Source organism: Pelmatolapia mariae, linkage group LG1 (genome assembly GCF_036321145.2).
Source record: "Pelmatolapia mariae isolate MD_Pm_ZW linkage group LG1, Pm_UMD_F_2, whole genome shotgun sequence".
NCBI classification, from domain to species: Eukaryota; Metazoa; Chordata; class Actinopteri; order Cichliformes; family Cichlidae; genus Pelmatolapia; species Pelmatolapia mariae.
This window is the reverse complement of record NC_086227.1, coordinates 30819354-30835068: the sequence shown is the minus strand read 5'-3', so window position 1 is coordinate 30835068 and position 15715 is coordinate 30819354. Positions and strand designations below refer to the sequence as shown.

Genomic DNA, 15715 nt, shown 5'->3' with positions numbered 1-15715 from the left:
GACAAAACGTAGCATCTCTCGAGCTTGCATTACACAAATTATGTAGTGCTAGATAAAATATATTATTTGAATTAAAAAATGCTGTTGTAAAATTACTCTTTAGGACTTTAGTCAAATTTAATGAATAATTAAGCAATTGGAAAATTGTTATCCTAAAGACTGGTGCACCTCTGAGCGTGAAGATCTTTACCAGGTCTCACAAAGCTGATGGTAATAGCAGTAGTTTAGCTCTGAATTGTATTTTCTTTCGCTTTAAAATGTTCCCCAAGTGGCAGTTAAACCTATTAAGTGTTGAAAATGTAGCATGTTCATCCTGAGGGATGGCTTATTCAAAACTTCCTGTTTGGCCCTGAGGACGTTGTTGCCTTTATCTAATCCACTCCCCTCACTCTTAGACACAGCAGGATGTCATATTCACTGGCCAACTAATGTAGTCACACAACTAAGAATCTCAAACTACTTCATTTCTTTCTGTCTTCTTTTTGTTGAAACGAGTAGTAAATTTGCCTTACACAGGATGAATGGTTTGTAACTTCTAGTAATTTCAGTGATAAAATGGCAAATGGTGTAGCTGTTTGTTATGAAACCTCACCTACAAGAGCAGTGCCGTGATGCACTGGTTAGTACTGCAAGAACTTTTCTGGTTCACTGGGGCCTTTCTGTGCATAGTTTGCATGTTCTCCTCTGAGCCTGTGTGGGCTCCCTCTAGGTGCAGCTTCCTCCCATGATCCAAAGTCATGCTTGTTAGGTTAATTGGTGATTAAATTGGCTATAGATGTGATTGTAAGGTTGTTTGTCTCTAAGCGCTTACCCTATGATTGCCTGGTGACTTGTCAAGGGTGTACCCTGCCTTCGCAATATGTAAGCTAGGATAGGCTCCAACATCCCTTCAACTTGAAGTGATGATTTTCTTAACATGCATCCATGTTCAGAAAATGGATGCATGCGTGAATTTCCAGATATTCCCTTTAGTAATAGTTGTAGTGTGCATAGGATTCCAGACCACAGCAGGGGAAAACATTGCAATTAAGAAAACCTTTCAAAGATAGCTGAACAGAGTGAAGTCACATGGAGTCACTAAACTCGTAAAGTCAGATGATTAGAAGAAAATGAGAGCAGATTCTCCACAGCACGGAAATTAATGAACAGTACAAATATGCTTTGGTCACACTTTTATTTAATTCTATAGTGACAACAACTATTTGTTTGTTTCACTTAAGGGTTAAAGTAAAATCCATATAGACTGTGATTTGACTTTACATACAATACAGTATATCAAAGTGCTATAAATCCTGAAAGACACTGAAATATACTGACAGGATATAATTTAAAGTAGTGTGAAATACACTTAATCAAATATGGTCAGCCTTAACTAAGTTATTTCTTTACTAATAAAATGCACAATTTTAAAAGAATTAATTATTTGTATCTTCTTTTTCTTACTTTTTAGACATCTATCATCCCCATCAAATCACAGTACCACAAGACAATACAACATTTCATGATTTACGTGTTTAAAGTTTTACATTAATTGCCATTTTATTTCTTTTTAATCACGTTTACGCTTTGTCCTCAGGAACATAGAGCATAGGCATTTTATTAAGATAGCAAAGGTGCCCAGAATAACCAGCACAACTGCAGCTAAGAAAAGTATCACATCTACAGAGTGGTAGGAATACCAGGGCAGTTTGTAGGATTCAGTTCTTAAGTGAGCTGCACCTTTGTGTCTCATGACGAACTCTATCCAGAAGAGGGCATTGTCCAGTGGCTTTATTGGCTGATCTCTGTGCAGCCTGGAAAGTCTCTGCATGTTCATCCTGTAGGAGGGATCAGTCAGGACTTCCATAATACCTTGAAAGAAAATGTCTTCATTCATAGTAAAAACATCTATGACTTTCCCTGCTCCTCTTTCTTTGATTCTAAATAAATTATCATGTTGATCAAAAACCAGAGGAAGTCCTAAAATAGGGACTCCATGATAAATAGCTTCTTGAACACCATTTGTTCCCCCATGAGCCACAAAAAGTTTTATTTTAGGATGCCCTAATAGGTCACTCTGTGGCATCCAGTCCACCAGCAAAGTGTTGTTACCCAGAGTGCCTGGCCTGTCACCTTTATACCGCCAAATGACTTTCTGGGGTAATTTTGCAAAAGCTGCAGTGATCGCTTCAGCTAAGTCAGGGGGTAGTTCTCCAATCAAAGTTCCCAGAGACATGAGGATCACACCATGTTCTCCAGAACTCTGCACAAAGTCCTCCAAATGTTGCGGAAGCAGTTTTGCTGGTTTGCACTGGAACCCTCCCATATAGATAACATTAGGCATGGTGGGGCGAGGAAACTCAAACACAAAATCCACTCTCATTAGCCACAGGTCAGCTTGAAACATGGATAAGTAGTCTGTGTCTGGACCAAAATATTTTTCAATGAGGTTCTCATAATGTGGTAGCAAATACTGGGCAATCTGATATTCTGCGAAACCAAAAATTAGGACATTTAGCAGCCTCTCAAAAAAGCTCATTTTATCAGATAGCTCACTCCCTACTATGGGAACATAAGAGAGAGGAGATGGTGCAATTGAAAAATGGCCTTCACCCTGACTAGTCCATCTAACATTAAAAACAAGAGGCAACTTGAGGTATTGGGCAAGTATGGCACCTGTTGGTGTGGCAGGATCTGTCAGGACAAGATCATATTCTGCATCCTTTAGTGACTGTATAAGCTCTTTGTTTTCAAAAAGCCCTTCAGTCAATTTGCTTTGTTTCTTTTGCATTTCAGAGGTTTTTTTTGCTAGTTCCATTTCCAGTTTAAAGCGTTTCCAGACAGACATCCCTCCCTTCTGGATGTCCAACAGTTCCGCAATAAATGCTGTTAAAAAGTCTTCATCAAACCCTGACTCCATATCGAGCGTAATTGAAGTATAGAATGGGGAGGATTCCTTGATGTACCAGCTGTCTGTTGAACGCACAACGGAAACCTGGTGGCCCCTTAGATGTAGCTCCTGAATAATGACATTCATATTTACCCAGTGGCTCCCATCCACTGGAAAAACAAGCACTTTCCCAGCATGAACCAACGTTGGGCAGAGCCAGCAGAAACTGATCAGAATGCAGGTCCAGTGCATTTTAATTCTAAAGGTTGGAAAAAAGCTCATTATAATCTTCTGTTTTATTAAACAATCACAACAATTAAACAATTGTTATTTTCATTTTATGTCAATAAGTTTTATGACTGTGTGTTTGCTGTAGTATGTGCAGCCTTCTCCAATCGGCTTAATAACAAAAATGTAAAGAATAATAAGCTTTAAAATAAAACTTTGAATGTTTTCAAGTAGCCTGTGAAGTCTATAAAGAAACTTAGGTTTTTGCATATATAAGCTATTAAGTTAAGTAACCTGTGTCCCTGAAGAAAATCCAAACCACAGGAAGAACGCTGTGGTACAAATAACAATTAACTTGAAAATGCATATAACTACCAGTCCCAAAAGCTATTACGTTTTTGTAGGTAAAAATATATTGTTACCTTTTTAGCAGACTGTGTAATTTCAAATTCAGTTTTGCCAGAGAGACCAACATGCACCAACCATTAGAGTTTTAAACCTAAGCAGGACTTTGGTACTGCAGTATCATGTTTTTCTAAGCACAGGTGATAAGAAAGTACAAAGGGGAGGTAAAGCAGTATGTGATGTTTGTCGTATGCCCATCAGTTACCAAACTAAGATTGAATAAGGAAAACCTTGTTTTCAAAACTGAAGGGTTACAGATGTTTAATGCTACAGAGGAACATACACCATAACACATACAGGGTGCAATAAGCTTTTGTTTTATTGCAATTCTGTAATTTAAATTCATACAAAAACGAAGGTAACTAGTTTTGTGGTCCACAGTCCTCAAATATGTTTCTTCTGATTTGGAAAATCCATACATGTTATAAGTAATCATATCAGAAAAACATACAGATAAGTAGATTTTTTTTCTTACAGTGATTCCCAAAGTGTAGCCAGCACCCCCTGATGGCCCACGAAGGTACTTCAGAAGACTACAGGAGGTCATGTAAAATAAACATACAGGATATGTATATTTGCATACATATTTGCACATATTTGATTTGGCAGATTTTTATGCCGGATGTATCTCCTACCGCTCTTGAACCAGGGATCATGTTTTAGACAAATTTGCAAACCACTACTGATCTTTATAATAAAGAAATATGAAAAACAGTTAACTTATATGATGACTTATATGATGATCAACTCAAGTAAAGATGAGCTAGATAAGATTTTGGGTGCAGCAGTATGAACACTGGGACTGGCTGAGACAGTATTTCTGGCAAACTGGGAATGACTGAGAAAAAATCATTCTAACTAACCACAGCCAAACTGACTGTGCTGTAACAATGTATCAACATATATGAAAATGACTTTTAGTCAGATTTTGCTTTTCTTTTCAAACACAATCTAAAGCAAAACCATAGTAACATAACAAAAAATAACAATGTAAGTAGTGCACTTGTTAGTAAAAATAATATGACATCTAGAGAGTAGTAGAAATACCAGGGCAGTTTGTAGGACTCAGTCCTTAGATGAGCTGCACCTTTATGTCTCATGACAAACTCAATCCAAAAGATAGCACGATCCAGTGGCTTCATTGGCTGATCTCTGTGTAGCCTGGAGAGCCTCTGCATGTTTATTGTGTAGGATGGTTCATTAAGGACTTCCTGTATTGCATTTTTAAATATTTTCCTGTCCAAATCTGAAACATCCAAAACCTTCGCAACACCTTTTGCTCTCATTCGGGATAAGTTGTCAGCTTGATCAAAAATAATGGGAATGCCAACTATTGGAACCCCATGATATATAGCCTCATAAATCCCATTAGTTCCCCCATGACTTACAAATAGTTTAATACTTGGATGTCCTAGCAGGTCATTCTGTGGCATCCAGTCAACTAGTAATGTATTGTTGCCTAGAAGGGCTGGTTTGTTACCTTTATACCTCCAGATCACTTTCTGAGGTAACTCGCCAAAAGCTGCAGCAATCTCTTCAGCTAAGTCAGAGGGAAGTTCTCCAATCAAAGTCCCTAGTGACATAATGATAACTCCATGATCTCCAGAACTCTGCACAAACTCCTCTAAGTGTTGTGGAAGAGGTTTTGCAGGTTTACACTGGAAACCTCCCATATAAACAACATTAGGCATGGTGGGTCGTGGAAACTCAAAAATAAAGTCCACTCTCATTAGCCACAAATCTGCAGCTTGAAAAAGGGAGAAATAATGCACACCTGGTCCAATGTAACGATTTGATAATACAGAATAATGTGGTTCAACTATTTGCTTGTACAGATGCATTCTCGTGATGTAAAATAACATGTTCTGGACCCTCCCAAAGAAGGTCATGTGATCCGTTAACTCTGAAGGTGATAGTGGAACATAGGAAAGTGGAGAGGGCGCAATAGCAAAGTGGGCCTCACCATGAACAGTCCATCGAGCATTGAACACCAATGGCACGCCAAGGTAATGTGCCAGCAACACTCCTCCGCCATTAGCAGGATCTGTCAAAACCACATCATACTTGGCATCTTTTAAGGACTTCATTAAATCTTCATTTTCAAAGATGAACACAATCACTTCACAGACTTTTTTGTGCAGTTCATAGAATTTGTCTTTTAACTCCATTTGTAAAGCAAAGTGAGACCATGCAGACCCCATGCTTCGCTTAATTTTAATAACCTCAGAGACAAATGCACGAAAAAAATCTTCATTTCCACCACCATCAACATCCACTGTGATTACATTGTAATGTGGAGACGTTTTACTGATGTACCAGCTGTCTGCATTCCGAATCACTGTCACATTGTGTCCCTGCAAATGGAGCTCTTCAACAAGTACTCTCATGTTCACCCAGTGGCTTCCATCATGTGGAAATATCAGAATTTTTCCAGAATGTGCGACAGGAATAAAAACAGTCAAAAAAGAGAGGATGGAAGCCAGTGACAAAAACATCTTCAAATCTTCATAAGTGCTGTGTTCTGAAATAGAAACAGAGGTGAAAAACAGGACACACAAATCAGAGAGTTGTTACCAGTAGCGGTTTTAGATACGGGCGACACGGGCGGTTGCCCGGGGCGGCATCGTGGTGGGGGGCGGCATCACGGGCATCAGCAAAAAAAAAAAAAAAAATTGCTCGTACTACTGCTGCGCGACGTCATGCCAGCGCATACTGGGGATGGCATAGGCACCAATCGGTTTTCACCGCCCATTTGCTGGGAGTAAGGGCGCCCTCCGTTTGCGAGGTGCGCCTGCTGCTTGCGGCACAGGGAGGAGAGGGCGGGGCGGCGGGGGATTCTCTGGCTGGCTGGAGCAGCATCTAATAACCAACTCGCAAAATAAAACAAAATAAAAACAAACCAACAAACACGAAAACTGCAGACATTATGATACAGACTTATAATTTGCACCAATGTTTTTCCTCGGTGCGCCTGCTCGCTGCTGAAGTCAAAGTAAACTTTATTGTCATCTCCGCTACATACAGTCCAGTATATAGAGAGACGAGACGACGAGGCTCCAGTTACATCAGTGCAAGTAAACAAACAATAAATATAAGAAGAGTAAGAAAATAAATATACACTTTAGGACCAGGGGTAAAGGGATCAATAACAATTTAAAATTTATATTTTATATTTTGATGATTTAATGTCTCATACAGAACCAGTGGAAAGGGGAGGGAGACCTGCTGTTTCCAAATAGAGCACATTTCATTCATAATGTTGTAAATCCAAGCCCATTATGTATTCATGATTTGAATCCTGGGTTCAAAGCCATCAGGTCCTCAGTTTAGAAAAAAGAGAAAAGAAGAGGGAGTCTTCGCCCAGGGCGCCAAACAGGCTAGGACCGCCACTGGTTGTTACTATGATATCACAGCAAATGTGTGCACAATGGCCAATGATATATCAGGATAACAGAGAGCTGCAGTAATTTTCCATTCAATTGTCTCTTTATTTGCATGAGAAAATTCCTTCTGACAGCCCTCACGTGTATGTAGCACATGGAGCCCTCTCAGGAAATTAGAGTGCTGTGTGGTGCCAAGAGCTCTGCGTGCATTCTGTGTCAGATCCCAGTGTCCCTGAACAGAAATTATTTTGTAAGCGTGACTATGTTTGGCATCTTCCTCTTAAGGAATTAAGTAATCTCTGCATGTTTAACAGATCAAATGCATCTGTTTTCTTATATATTTTAAAATGTTTGGATTTAGTTTAGGAGATTTATAATCTCTCCACTACCTGTCATGGCACTATCTGGCAGTGGAGCACGAAAAAAAAAAAAACCCCACACAAAACAAAAAAACTGGTAAGGGTAGTTTTCCACACTTTCTTTTGTGTCAAACCAAAAACAAAAGCTATAAATGTTATGGTTACATCACAAACTTTGTTGGCATGTCAACAAAGCAGTCTCTTTAAAGTGCTGTGACCCAGATAAAAGCACTGAATGCAAGTCATTGAAGACGACATTTTTTGGTTTCAGATGTTCCTGTTTAACCAGATAAGTATGCAATGAGCCAGAGATACAGTGTTCTGAACTGGAAAAAAAGAGTTACAATAGTACATATGGTTAGGTATTTTTGTCTCTCTCACAGTAAGTGAACAGTGTCTCATAAAACCCAATGGGCCCATGTGCATTAGAACCCCCCAGTACATGCATGTAAAGGAATCACTTAAAAAGTGATTCCTTTACATGCATGTCTCTAAAAATGACACTGAAATGCTGACAAAGATTGCAGAATTTAGATAGCAGATTAACCGACAAAGCATATAAAAAGGGTAACTGTTGACACTTGTCAAGCATAACTTAGCAATGACAGTTGTGTGAACACACACATACAGACACTCCCTAAAATGTTCTCGGCAGTTAGTGCTGTGTGTTTGATATATAATACGAGTCATGCTGCATGTGTTATATAAACCTACTCAATCAGTACAACAAAAAACAAACACAGCCAAATAATAGCATAAATAACAACTTAACTTACAGTTAAATGCTCTTAGTTTTGTTGTACGTCTCCTTCAAACTGACAAGGCACAGTTGGAGTGGGTTAAGTTGAAACAAGTGAAGGTGGAAGAAAAAACAAAACTTCCTGTTTTTTTTGTCTTTTTTGGCCGCACCCCTGCAGTTGTGCAAAGCCTGTGACGGTTAAGTTCTTGTCTGTTTAAAAGGAAGTTGTATTTTGGGCATTTCAACCCAAAATATATTATATTAATAACTATGCTGATCTGAAACTATGAGATTTTAAACAGTCTGCAAAATATTAACACATTAACACTAAAAAATAAACAATTATCTCTAAAATGACTATCTTAAATTTGGCTCTAGAATAAAAGGCAGGCACTGATCCAAGAATTATGTGTTCATATAGACCTGTGCACGGTTGTAAATAGAGACTCTGCCACTTGTTTATTGTATTCAATAAGTCACGCTTATAGAAAGTCAAAAAGGTCATTATCACTATGTCTAACCACTTAGCTTGAGCGTAATCTATCAAATCACCAACCCATCTATCCAATTAACTTTAATCAGCTTTAACTTTAATAAGAATAGGTATAAGCTCTTCAATTTCAATTTAACAAGCCTTACTGCGTGACAACAGCCCTGCAGTTACTACAAGCGTTCCACACCTAACCATAGCTTTGCACAAGTTTCATACAGCACTTCTTCTTTTTAAACTTACTTGAAATTCGTCTTGGTTAGAAAACTATGAATTGGTGCATTACCGCCACCAGCTGTGGAAAAACAAACCCGACTCAGAAACATTTGTCTAAGATACTGAATACTCGGTAATACTCAGTAATTTAATTTCTTTAGTTCTTTTGCAAAATATATAAGGTCATATAATTATTTAAGAAATAATTTCTCTTTTTATTCTTATGATCAGTGTTCTCGCCTTGGCCATAGTGATTACATTTTCCTATGTTGTGCTTTCTTTGTGTCACTAATACATTGTGTAATCCAAACCCGAGTCTCGCTTTATTGTTTAGCTTTATTGTTACTATTCTTCCGCGATTCGATGTTTTCATACTGAAGCTGATAGGCTTCATGTGTGTGCACACTTCTCACCAGTGCTGGGATCGTTACTCATAAAAAGTAAAGCGTTACACATTACTCCTTATTTTTACACACACGCGTGCGCACACACACACGCAAAGAGAGAGAGAGAGAGAGAGAGAGAGGGCGAGAGACACGCTTTCTTCACTGATTGCATGACCACAAAACCGACAACACAAAGTTGAATACCAGCCTAAAGAAACCTCAAAGCTACTTTAATAAGACGTAGAAATGGAGGCTACAGAGTGCTCCTTACTACCTTTGTTACCTGTTGAAGATCTTCGCTAGTTCTGAGCCAGCATGCTGTCACTGCAGATGCTTGGAACGAGCCGATGTTGTGTTGACAATCTTAATACAAGTGTTTTACGTCCTGCTGTTGCTCTTAATAATCACGTGCTTGTCCTTTAACTAAAAATAAAACGTATTGTTCAAACCTCCACTCCTCAAAAGTTGTAGACTGCTCCACCCATGGACATACATATTTATGTATGTCTATGGCTCCACCATTTCCTCCTCCCTACACAGGAACCAAAATCATAGCGTCAGCGGGCAGGAAGAAGACACGTTTTGTGCTTTTTGTTGTACTTTTTATTCGCTTGGCGTACTGAAAAATCGTTGCAAAGTAACGGCGTAAATGTTACCCGATGTGATTACTGAATTTAGTACAGTAACGCGTCACGTTAATGAGTTATGACAAAAATGCAATGTGACGAGAGGAACGCGTTACTCTGCAATGTGACTTAACCGGTGGCATTTTAATCTTGATTAAATTTTAAGTTACATTTACACCGACATTTTTTGTATTTCAACTGAATGCTGCATTCAATTAAAGTAAAACTGACAACCATTCAGTTGTTTATTCATTGATTCATTTTCTCTTAAGACTAAAAACACTATTCCGTGTCCGGAGCATTATGCCAGCGCCATTCTGTCATTCTTGGCATTAATAAGCGACTGAACTGGCAGCGTTTACAAATTAAATAGAACATTTTCTGTAATTCAAATGGGATCATTACTCAGATTTGCCTGGCATGAAATTATGATTTAAAGTCCCATCAACGGAGAATTCCTCTCAAATCTCTTCATTAAGAAGATATGTATTGTTTGTCAAACATAGAGGCAGTTTTTTCCCTTTTAAACAAAGGCAAAATACAACAAAAATACATAAATTCAGGTAAAGATACAAAATGGATTTTTTCATTGATTATGTTTATCTTGTTAGAGTTAATCCACTCAGAATTATTTTGAAACACTGACTTTTTTTTATAACAAGCTCATATGAATGTGGTACTCAAACATGAATGAAAAGTTAAAATGACACAATGCATTATCAAATCCATCTGTGTACTGATCATTAGTCATGTTTCACTTTATATTTACACATCCCAGTGTATATACACCTAATGAAGTAGAAAGTAGTTAAAAGCACAAGCAGCATAGCTCCAGACAGGAACAAAACTACATCTACAGAGTGGTAGCAATACCAGGGCATTCTGTAGGACTCTGCTTTCAGGTGAGCTGCTCCTTTGTGCCTCATGACAAACTCTATCCAGAAGAGGGCGTTATCCAGTGGCATTACTGGTTTATCTCTGTGTAGCCTGGAAAGTCTCTGCATGTTCCCCCTGTAGGAGGGATCATTCAGGACTTCCTCTATGGCCTTCAGGAAGTTGTTGTCTTTGTCCACTGTAGCTAATGTAAGTATTTTGCCTCCTCCTCTCTCTTTCATACGTAGCAGGTTGTCATGTTGGTCAAAAAACACAGGTATACCCACAACTGGGACTCCGTGATACAGGGCTTCTTGGACTCCATTTGTTCCTCCATGTGCCACAAACAGTTTTATTTTTGGATGTCCTAAAAGGTCATTCTGTGGCATCCAGTCCACCAGTAAAGTGTTATTACCCAGAGTGGCTGGTCTATTACCTTTATACTTCCAGATGACTTTCTGTGGTAGTTTAGCAAAAGCTGCAGCGATCTCATTTGTTATATCAGCAGGAAGTTCAGTCACAAATGTCCCCAGAGACATGAGGATGAAGCCATGCTCTCCAGAACTCTGCACAAAGTCCTCCAAGTGCTGAGGCAGAGGTTTAGCAGGTTTGCACTGGAACCCTCCAATATAAACAACATTAGGCATTGTGGGACGTGGGTACTCAAACACAAAGTCCACTCTCATCAGCCAAATGTCTGCATCGATCATTAACTCATTAAAATCATAACCAGGCCCAAGATATTTGTCAGTTAATTTCTGGTATACTAGTCTAACTAAGAGGTCATTTTGTATTTGGGTTATTATGTGCAAAAGCATGTTTGTAACTCTCTGCAAAAAGGTCATCTTGTCAGTATTCCCAGTTCCTGTTATAGGAATATAAGACAATGGTGAAGGAGCTATAGAAAAATGTGACTCCGCAGCTATAAGCCAGCGAACATTATAAACCAAAGGAAGGTTCAAATATTTGGCCAGAATGATTGCACCACCCCAGCAGGGGTCAGCGAGTAGCAGGTCAAACTTGCTGTCTTTCAATTTTCTCATCAACTCACTGTCATCTAGCATTGCTGTTACTACTGCACCTACACCTTTGTGGGCATCAATAAATGTGCCAAACATCCCCACACTCATGTGGAGAAAACTAATCAAGGGGAGGGCTCCTCGTTCAAATTCTATGATCTCAGCTACAATCTTTGTGATGAATGTCTGATCCAAGGTGTTTTCCACTGGAACTGTAAAGGCACTGTAATAAGATGAATTATCTTTTATATACCAGCTTTTACTAGAACGCAGAATGGTGATATTGTGTCCTCTAGAGTGCAAAGCCTTTAGTAGAATTTCCATGTTTATCCAGTGGCTGCCTTCAGAAGGATAGACCAAGATGTTGCCTCCTTCACAGGCTTTGGGAATAAGGATGAACAGCAGGAAAGCAGTGCAGCAGCAGAGCACCCTCATCTGAAATTCAAAATCAAGTTACTGGCATAAAGGTCATTTTTAAAATCAGAGTGTAAATGTAGTGATATGTTACCATACCTATCTAAAAAATAAAGATAGCTAGCCAGGGACGTTCTCACACAATTTGCAAACACTATCTGCAAGTTCGAATTAAGTTTTCAAACAGAAAAACAGATTATAATGTCCTAATCTTTTAAAAAAAAAAATGTGTGAAAAATTCTAACTGTGCCTCCATAGGTTCTCTAGGTACAGCAAAGGGCTTATTTTGAAATTCTAGATTGGCTGTAGGTGGGAATGTGAGTGTGAATGTTTCTCTGTCGCTCTGTGTTATCTCTGTGGGTAGACTATATGCCCAGTGTGTATTCCTGGTCTCATCCAAATTCAAGTGTGGTAGAAGCCCCAACCCCCCCCAAAAAAGCCTTGCATTGGGTCATTTCAAAAATGTAAAAAAATAAAGAATAAATTAACTTTAAATCCACCGTGTCCAAACAATGTTATTGCTAGGCATTGTAAAACGGTTGTTTCTAAATATTTAAGATGTTTTAGAGAACACTTTCCTACCTTTGAAAAGAACATTTTAAGAACAAAAAATAAAATCTATATTTTTTAAATTGCTGCTAAAAACATGGTATGCTTTCACTTTATTATAGCAAAGTTTACTTTTTTTTACTTTTTAACAACATAATACTTATTGCATTGAAAGTCAGTCCCACACATAAAAGGGTTAATATGTTTAAATGTATGCATAGTGCTGCATTTAAACAGTTTATTGAGTCTGATCAGTCCTTCACATACACAAACAATTTAGTTCAATAAAGCAAGCTTAAATGTGACTTACAAACTGCAGCAGTATTATGAGCACTATTTTTCTACTAATTCAACTAATAAATTTCATGAACATTCAGTGTTCTCTGTAAGAACATTTACAGAATAAACCAAAGCTTTTCTACTTACTGTAATATGAATAGTTTCTTTATCCAGCAAAGGTCACAGTGATAAGAGAATTGCTTTGCAAAGCACCAGTATGTCGAACTTGACATGTATTTGTACTCTCCAGAGGGGAGGAGCTGAGCCAATATGCAAAAGGCACTATTGCCCAGTGCCTCAGTAGACCCTTGTAAGGCAAAGTGCATAACGGTATCAATCTGTGTGCAAAGAGCAGTGATACGATAATGAGGTTATACATTGACTGAATCAGTACAATGAAATTTAGATGTGACTGTATGTTTGTGCTTTGTTCTCTAACTCCGGATCACAGTTGCCCCATTTTTAAAAAAATATTACCCAAAACTCATTATAAGAAGGCAATAAATTCATCTCCTTATTTATTAGCAATGAATAATGGAATATAAAACAAGCAACACATGAGATGCCATTTCAGTTCTGATAAAAATTAATGTGGCTTTATTTCACTGAACACAAAAAGAACTTGTCGGTGTGCTGGCGGCATTTTATGGACTACTCCTTCTTTTCTTCATTCACTGAGTGATGACAGCAAAATGACATTTCCAAGGCTGACAAATGCAACTGGTGACTGCGATGCTGTACAGCTATAGTTAGAATGTGTTGGAGAAGTAGCAAATCGGAAAGACGCAACTGCATTTTATGCCACTATTATGTTCTATGATGGTAATCAAATGGAGCCTCTCAGAAAACCAAGTAGTGTTTTAGTGCCACCAGCTCCGCACACATTTCGTCTCTCTGAGCAGAAATTATTTTAGAACAATAAATTTAGCCTACCACTAGGGCTGGGCTATATCATACCGTTCACGGTAATACCGGTGTAATTTTGGGCAACGATAGGAAAATGAAATATCGCGATAGAATATGGGTAAAACGCGCATGCGCAGTGCCTTTGTTTACATACGCACATGGCGGCGACGCAGAATGAGAAGAGCGAAAGTGGATCGGTGAATGAAACGGATGAACCAGAATTGGTTTGTAAAAATGCTGCAACTTCAGTGGTGTGGAACTGGTTTAGCTTTCGTCCGTCAGATACACAACAAAGCACTATTTTTGGTAGAGCATGCTAGCGGGCCGTCGTTATTACCGCGTTGTTTGGAAAATACGGCACACTTAAAATCAATCCTTTGATTTTTCTGAAAATCGACAGTGCTCATTATAATCCTGTGTGCCTTATGTATGAATTCTGGTTGTGTTTACTGACCTCGAAACGATTTTATGTGGTACACGGCGCTCGAAATCTGTCAAATGTTTCAGTACGACTTTGCTAAACTACGAAGCCGCACCGCTTGATGGTTTGTCGGAGCATTACGGCTATCGTAGGCAGGAGCCTCGCGGAGGGATACGTACTGTGCTTCAACATAATATTACCGTATTGTGTGTGTATAACCTCTTTTTAAGTTTTGTGGATATTCTACATGGTTATGCTGAGGATATGTCGGCCAGTTTCCACTGGAAATGCCTTTTGGTTAAACTGTCAGCAAGGAATTTGCATTTGCACTGTTAAATTTCTATATAACTTTAATGCACATAAAAAACAGCTGCTTGTTTAAGTGAAAATACATTGATGGGGTTTTTTGCACTAATAAAGTTGTGGAGTTGTAAAGTATTTTGTCTAGTGTCAATTATATCGTCAGTTATATCGTTATCGCAAATTTTCAAATGTATATCGTGATAAATATTTTTGGTCATATCGCCCTGCTCTACCTACCACTACTTCAGCCCACGAAGACAGACTTAACCCGCAATCCCATTAGATTAGGTGATAACAGCTGACATCAATTCCACCCCATGTCAATATCCAGTATCCTTCTAATGATCTTACTGATAATTGCATATAGGTTGTTCTATTCAAGCTGATTTAGCTTGCCTACAGTTTCTGGCACATGTGGTGACCACTTTACAGCCCACCTCCTCCCCAGCTGTTTCTTTTCATGCCTTCTAACTTGATCAGTGTCACATCTGTTGTTGATACCTGTTCCATCTCCCTGCCTCAGGCTTTCCATGTTTCTACATGGAGGGGCAGGTAGGTCAGAGCAGAACAGAACCACACCACTTCATATTAATTACTGCAGTGGGACATGTTCTTTTGACTACAGTGAATCTGACTTAAATGTATTTATTACAGAAAAACTAAACCTTTGGGTCCTTTCTATAACAAAACTCAACAAATAGCTGTATAAAAAAAATCCCATGAACCTGTTTTTTAATTGATCAAATGTTATTACCTGAACTATTTCTATCTGTACAATGGATTAGATTCAGTAAGCCAAACAGCAGTAACAGACGATGGCAGGTGAGTGCACTGGTGAGTTTGCATGAAAAAAAGCTCAATTTTGTGGTTTAGTCATGAATTCATTTCAAGTGTTTTATTTGTTGTGCTTATCACCAACACAAAATCTATTAAATTTGCTGAAATATCATAAGAAAATGAAATAATGATATAAAATTGCATACAGCAAAAAAAAAATGCAGCAAAACTCTGCATTAAGAAAATCCTTACTTTCTCATTACTCATATTTCTTTTTATATGTACATAATGCAGTGTTTCATCACCTTACAAGATAAACAACAGTTAAACGCACAAGCAGCATAGTTCCCACTAGAAACAAAACTACATCTACAGAGTGGTAATAATACCAGGGTATGTTAGGACTCTGCTTTCAGGTAAAACTATATCCAGAAGAGGGCGCTATCCAGTGGCTTTCTTGTAGTCTTATCTTC

The 15715-nt window shown here is 38.4% G+C and overlaps 3 protein-coding genes across 5 annotated transcripts; all 3 read right to left on the bottom strand.

Moving 5' to 3' along the window:
- Positions 1 to 1540: 1540 nt before the first annotated feature.
- On the bottom strand, positions 1541 to 3031 carry LOC134630867 (UDP-glucuronosyltransferase 2B17-like). Its single transcript, XM_063478623.1, has one exon. The coding sequence runs from the start codon at positions 3014 to 3016 to the stop codon at positions 1550 to 1552; it is 1467 nt and encodes a 488-aa protein (XP_063334693.1). The 5' UTR covers positions 3017 to 3031; the 3' UTR covers positions 1541 to 1549.
- An 833-nt stretch (positions 3032 to 3864) lies between these two features.
- On the bottom strand, positions 3865 to 9545 carry LOC134630856 (UDP-glucuronosyltransferase 2C1-like). Of its 3 annotated transcripts, none has more exons than XM_063478591.1 (2): positions 9350 to 9545; positions 3865 to 6023 (listed from the first exon to the last, which is right to left on the bottom strand). In XM_063478591.1, the coding sequence occupies exon 2, from the start codon at positions 5995 to 5997 to the stop codon at positions 4420 to 4422; it is 1578 nt and encodes a 525-aa protein (XP_063334661.1). In that variant the 5' UTR covers positions 5998 to 6023; positions 9350 to 9545; the 3' UTR covers positions 3865 to 4419. The 3 variants fall into 3 exon arrangements, with proteins under 3 accessions (XP_063334661.1, XP_063334680.1, XP_063334670.1); XM_063478610.1 differs by having other exon boundaries at positions 9359 to 9545; XM_063478600.1 differs by lacking the exon at positions 9350 to 9545 and adding an exon at positions 8021 to 8146.
- An 899-nt stretch (positions 9546 to 10444) lies between these two features.
- Positions 10445 to 12028, bottom strand: LOC134619926 (UDP-glucuronosyltransferase 2C1-like). Its single transcript, XM_063465736.1, has one exon. The coding sequence runs from the start codon at positions 12026 to 12028 to the stop codon at positions 10445 to 10447; it is 1584 nt and encodes a 527-aa protein (XP_063321806.1).
- Between the last annotated feature and the right edge of the window lie 3687 nt (positions 12029 to 15715).

Excerpts from the sequence above, each read along its gene's own strand:
- LOC134630867 (XM_063478623.1), bottom strand. The coding sequence starts at position 3,016 with ATGAATGTCATTATTCAGGAGCTACATCTAAGGGGCCACCAGGTTTCC.
- LOC134630856 (XM_063478591.1), bottom strand. The coding sequence starts at position 5,997 with ATGTTTTTGTCACTGGCTTCCATCCTCTCTTTTTTGACTGTTTTTATT.
- LOC134619926 (XM_063465736.1), bottom strand. The coding sequence starts at position 12,028 with ATGAGGGTGCTCTGCTGCTGCACTGCTTTCCTGCTGTTCATCCTTATT.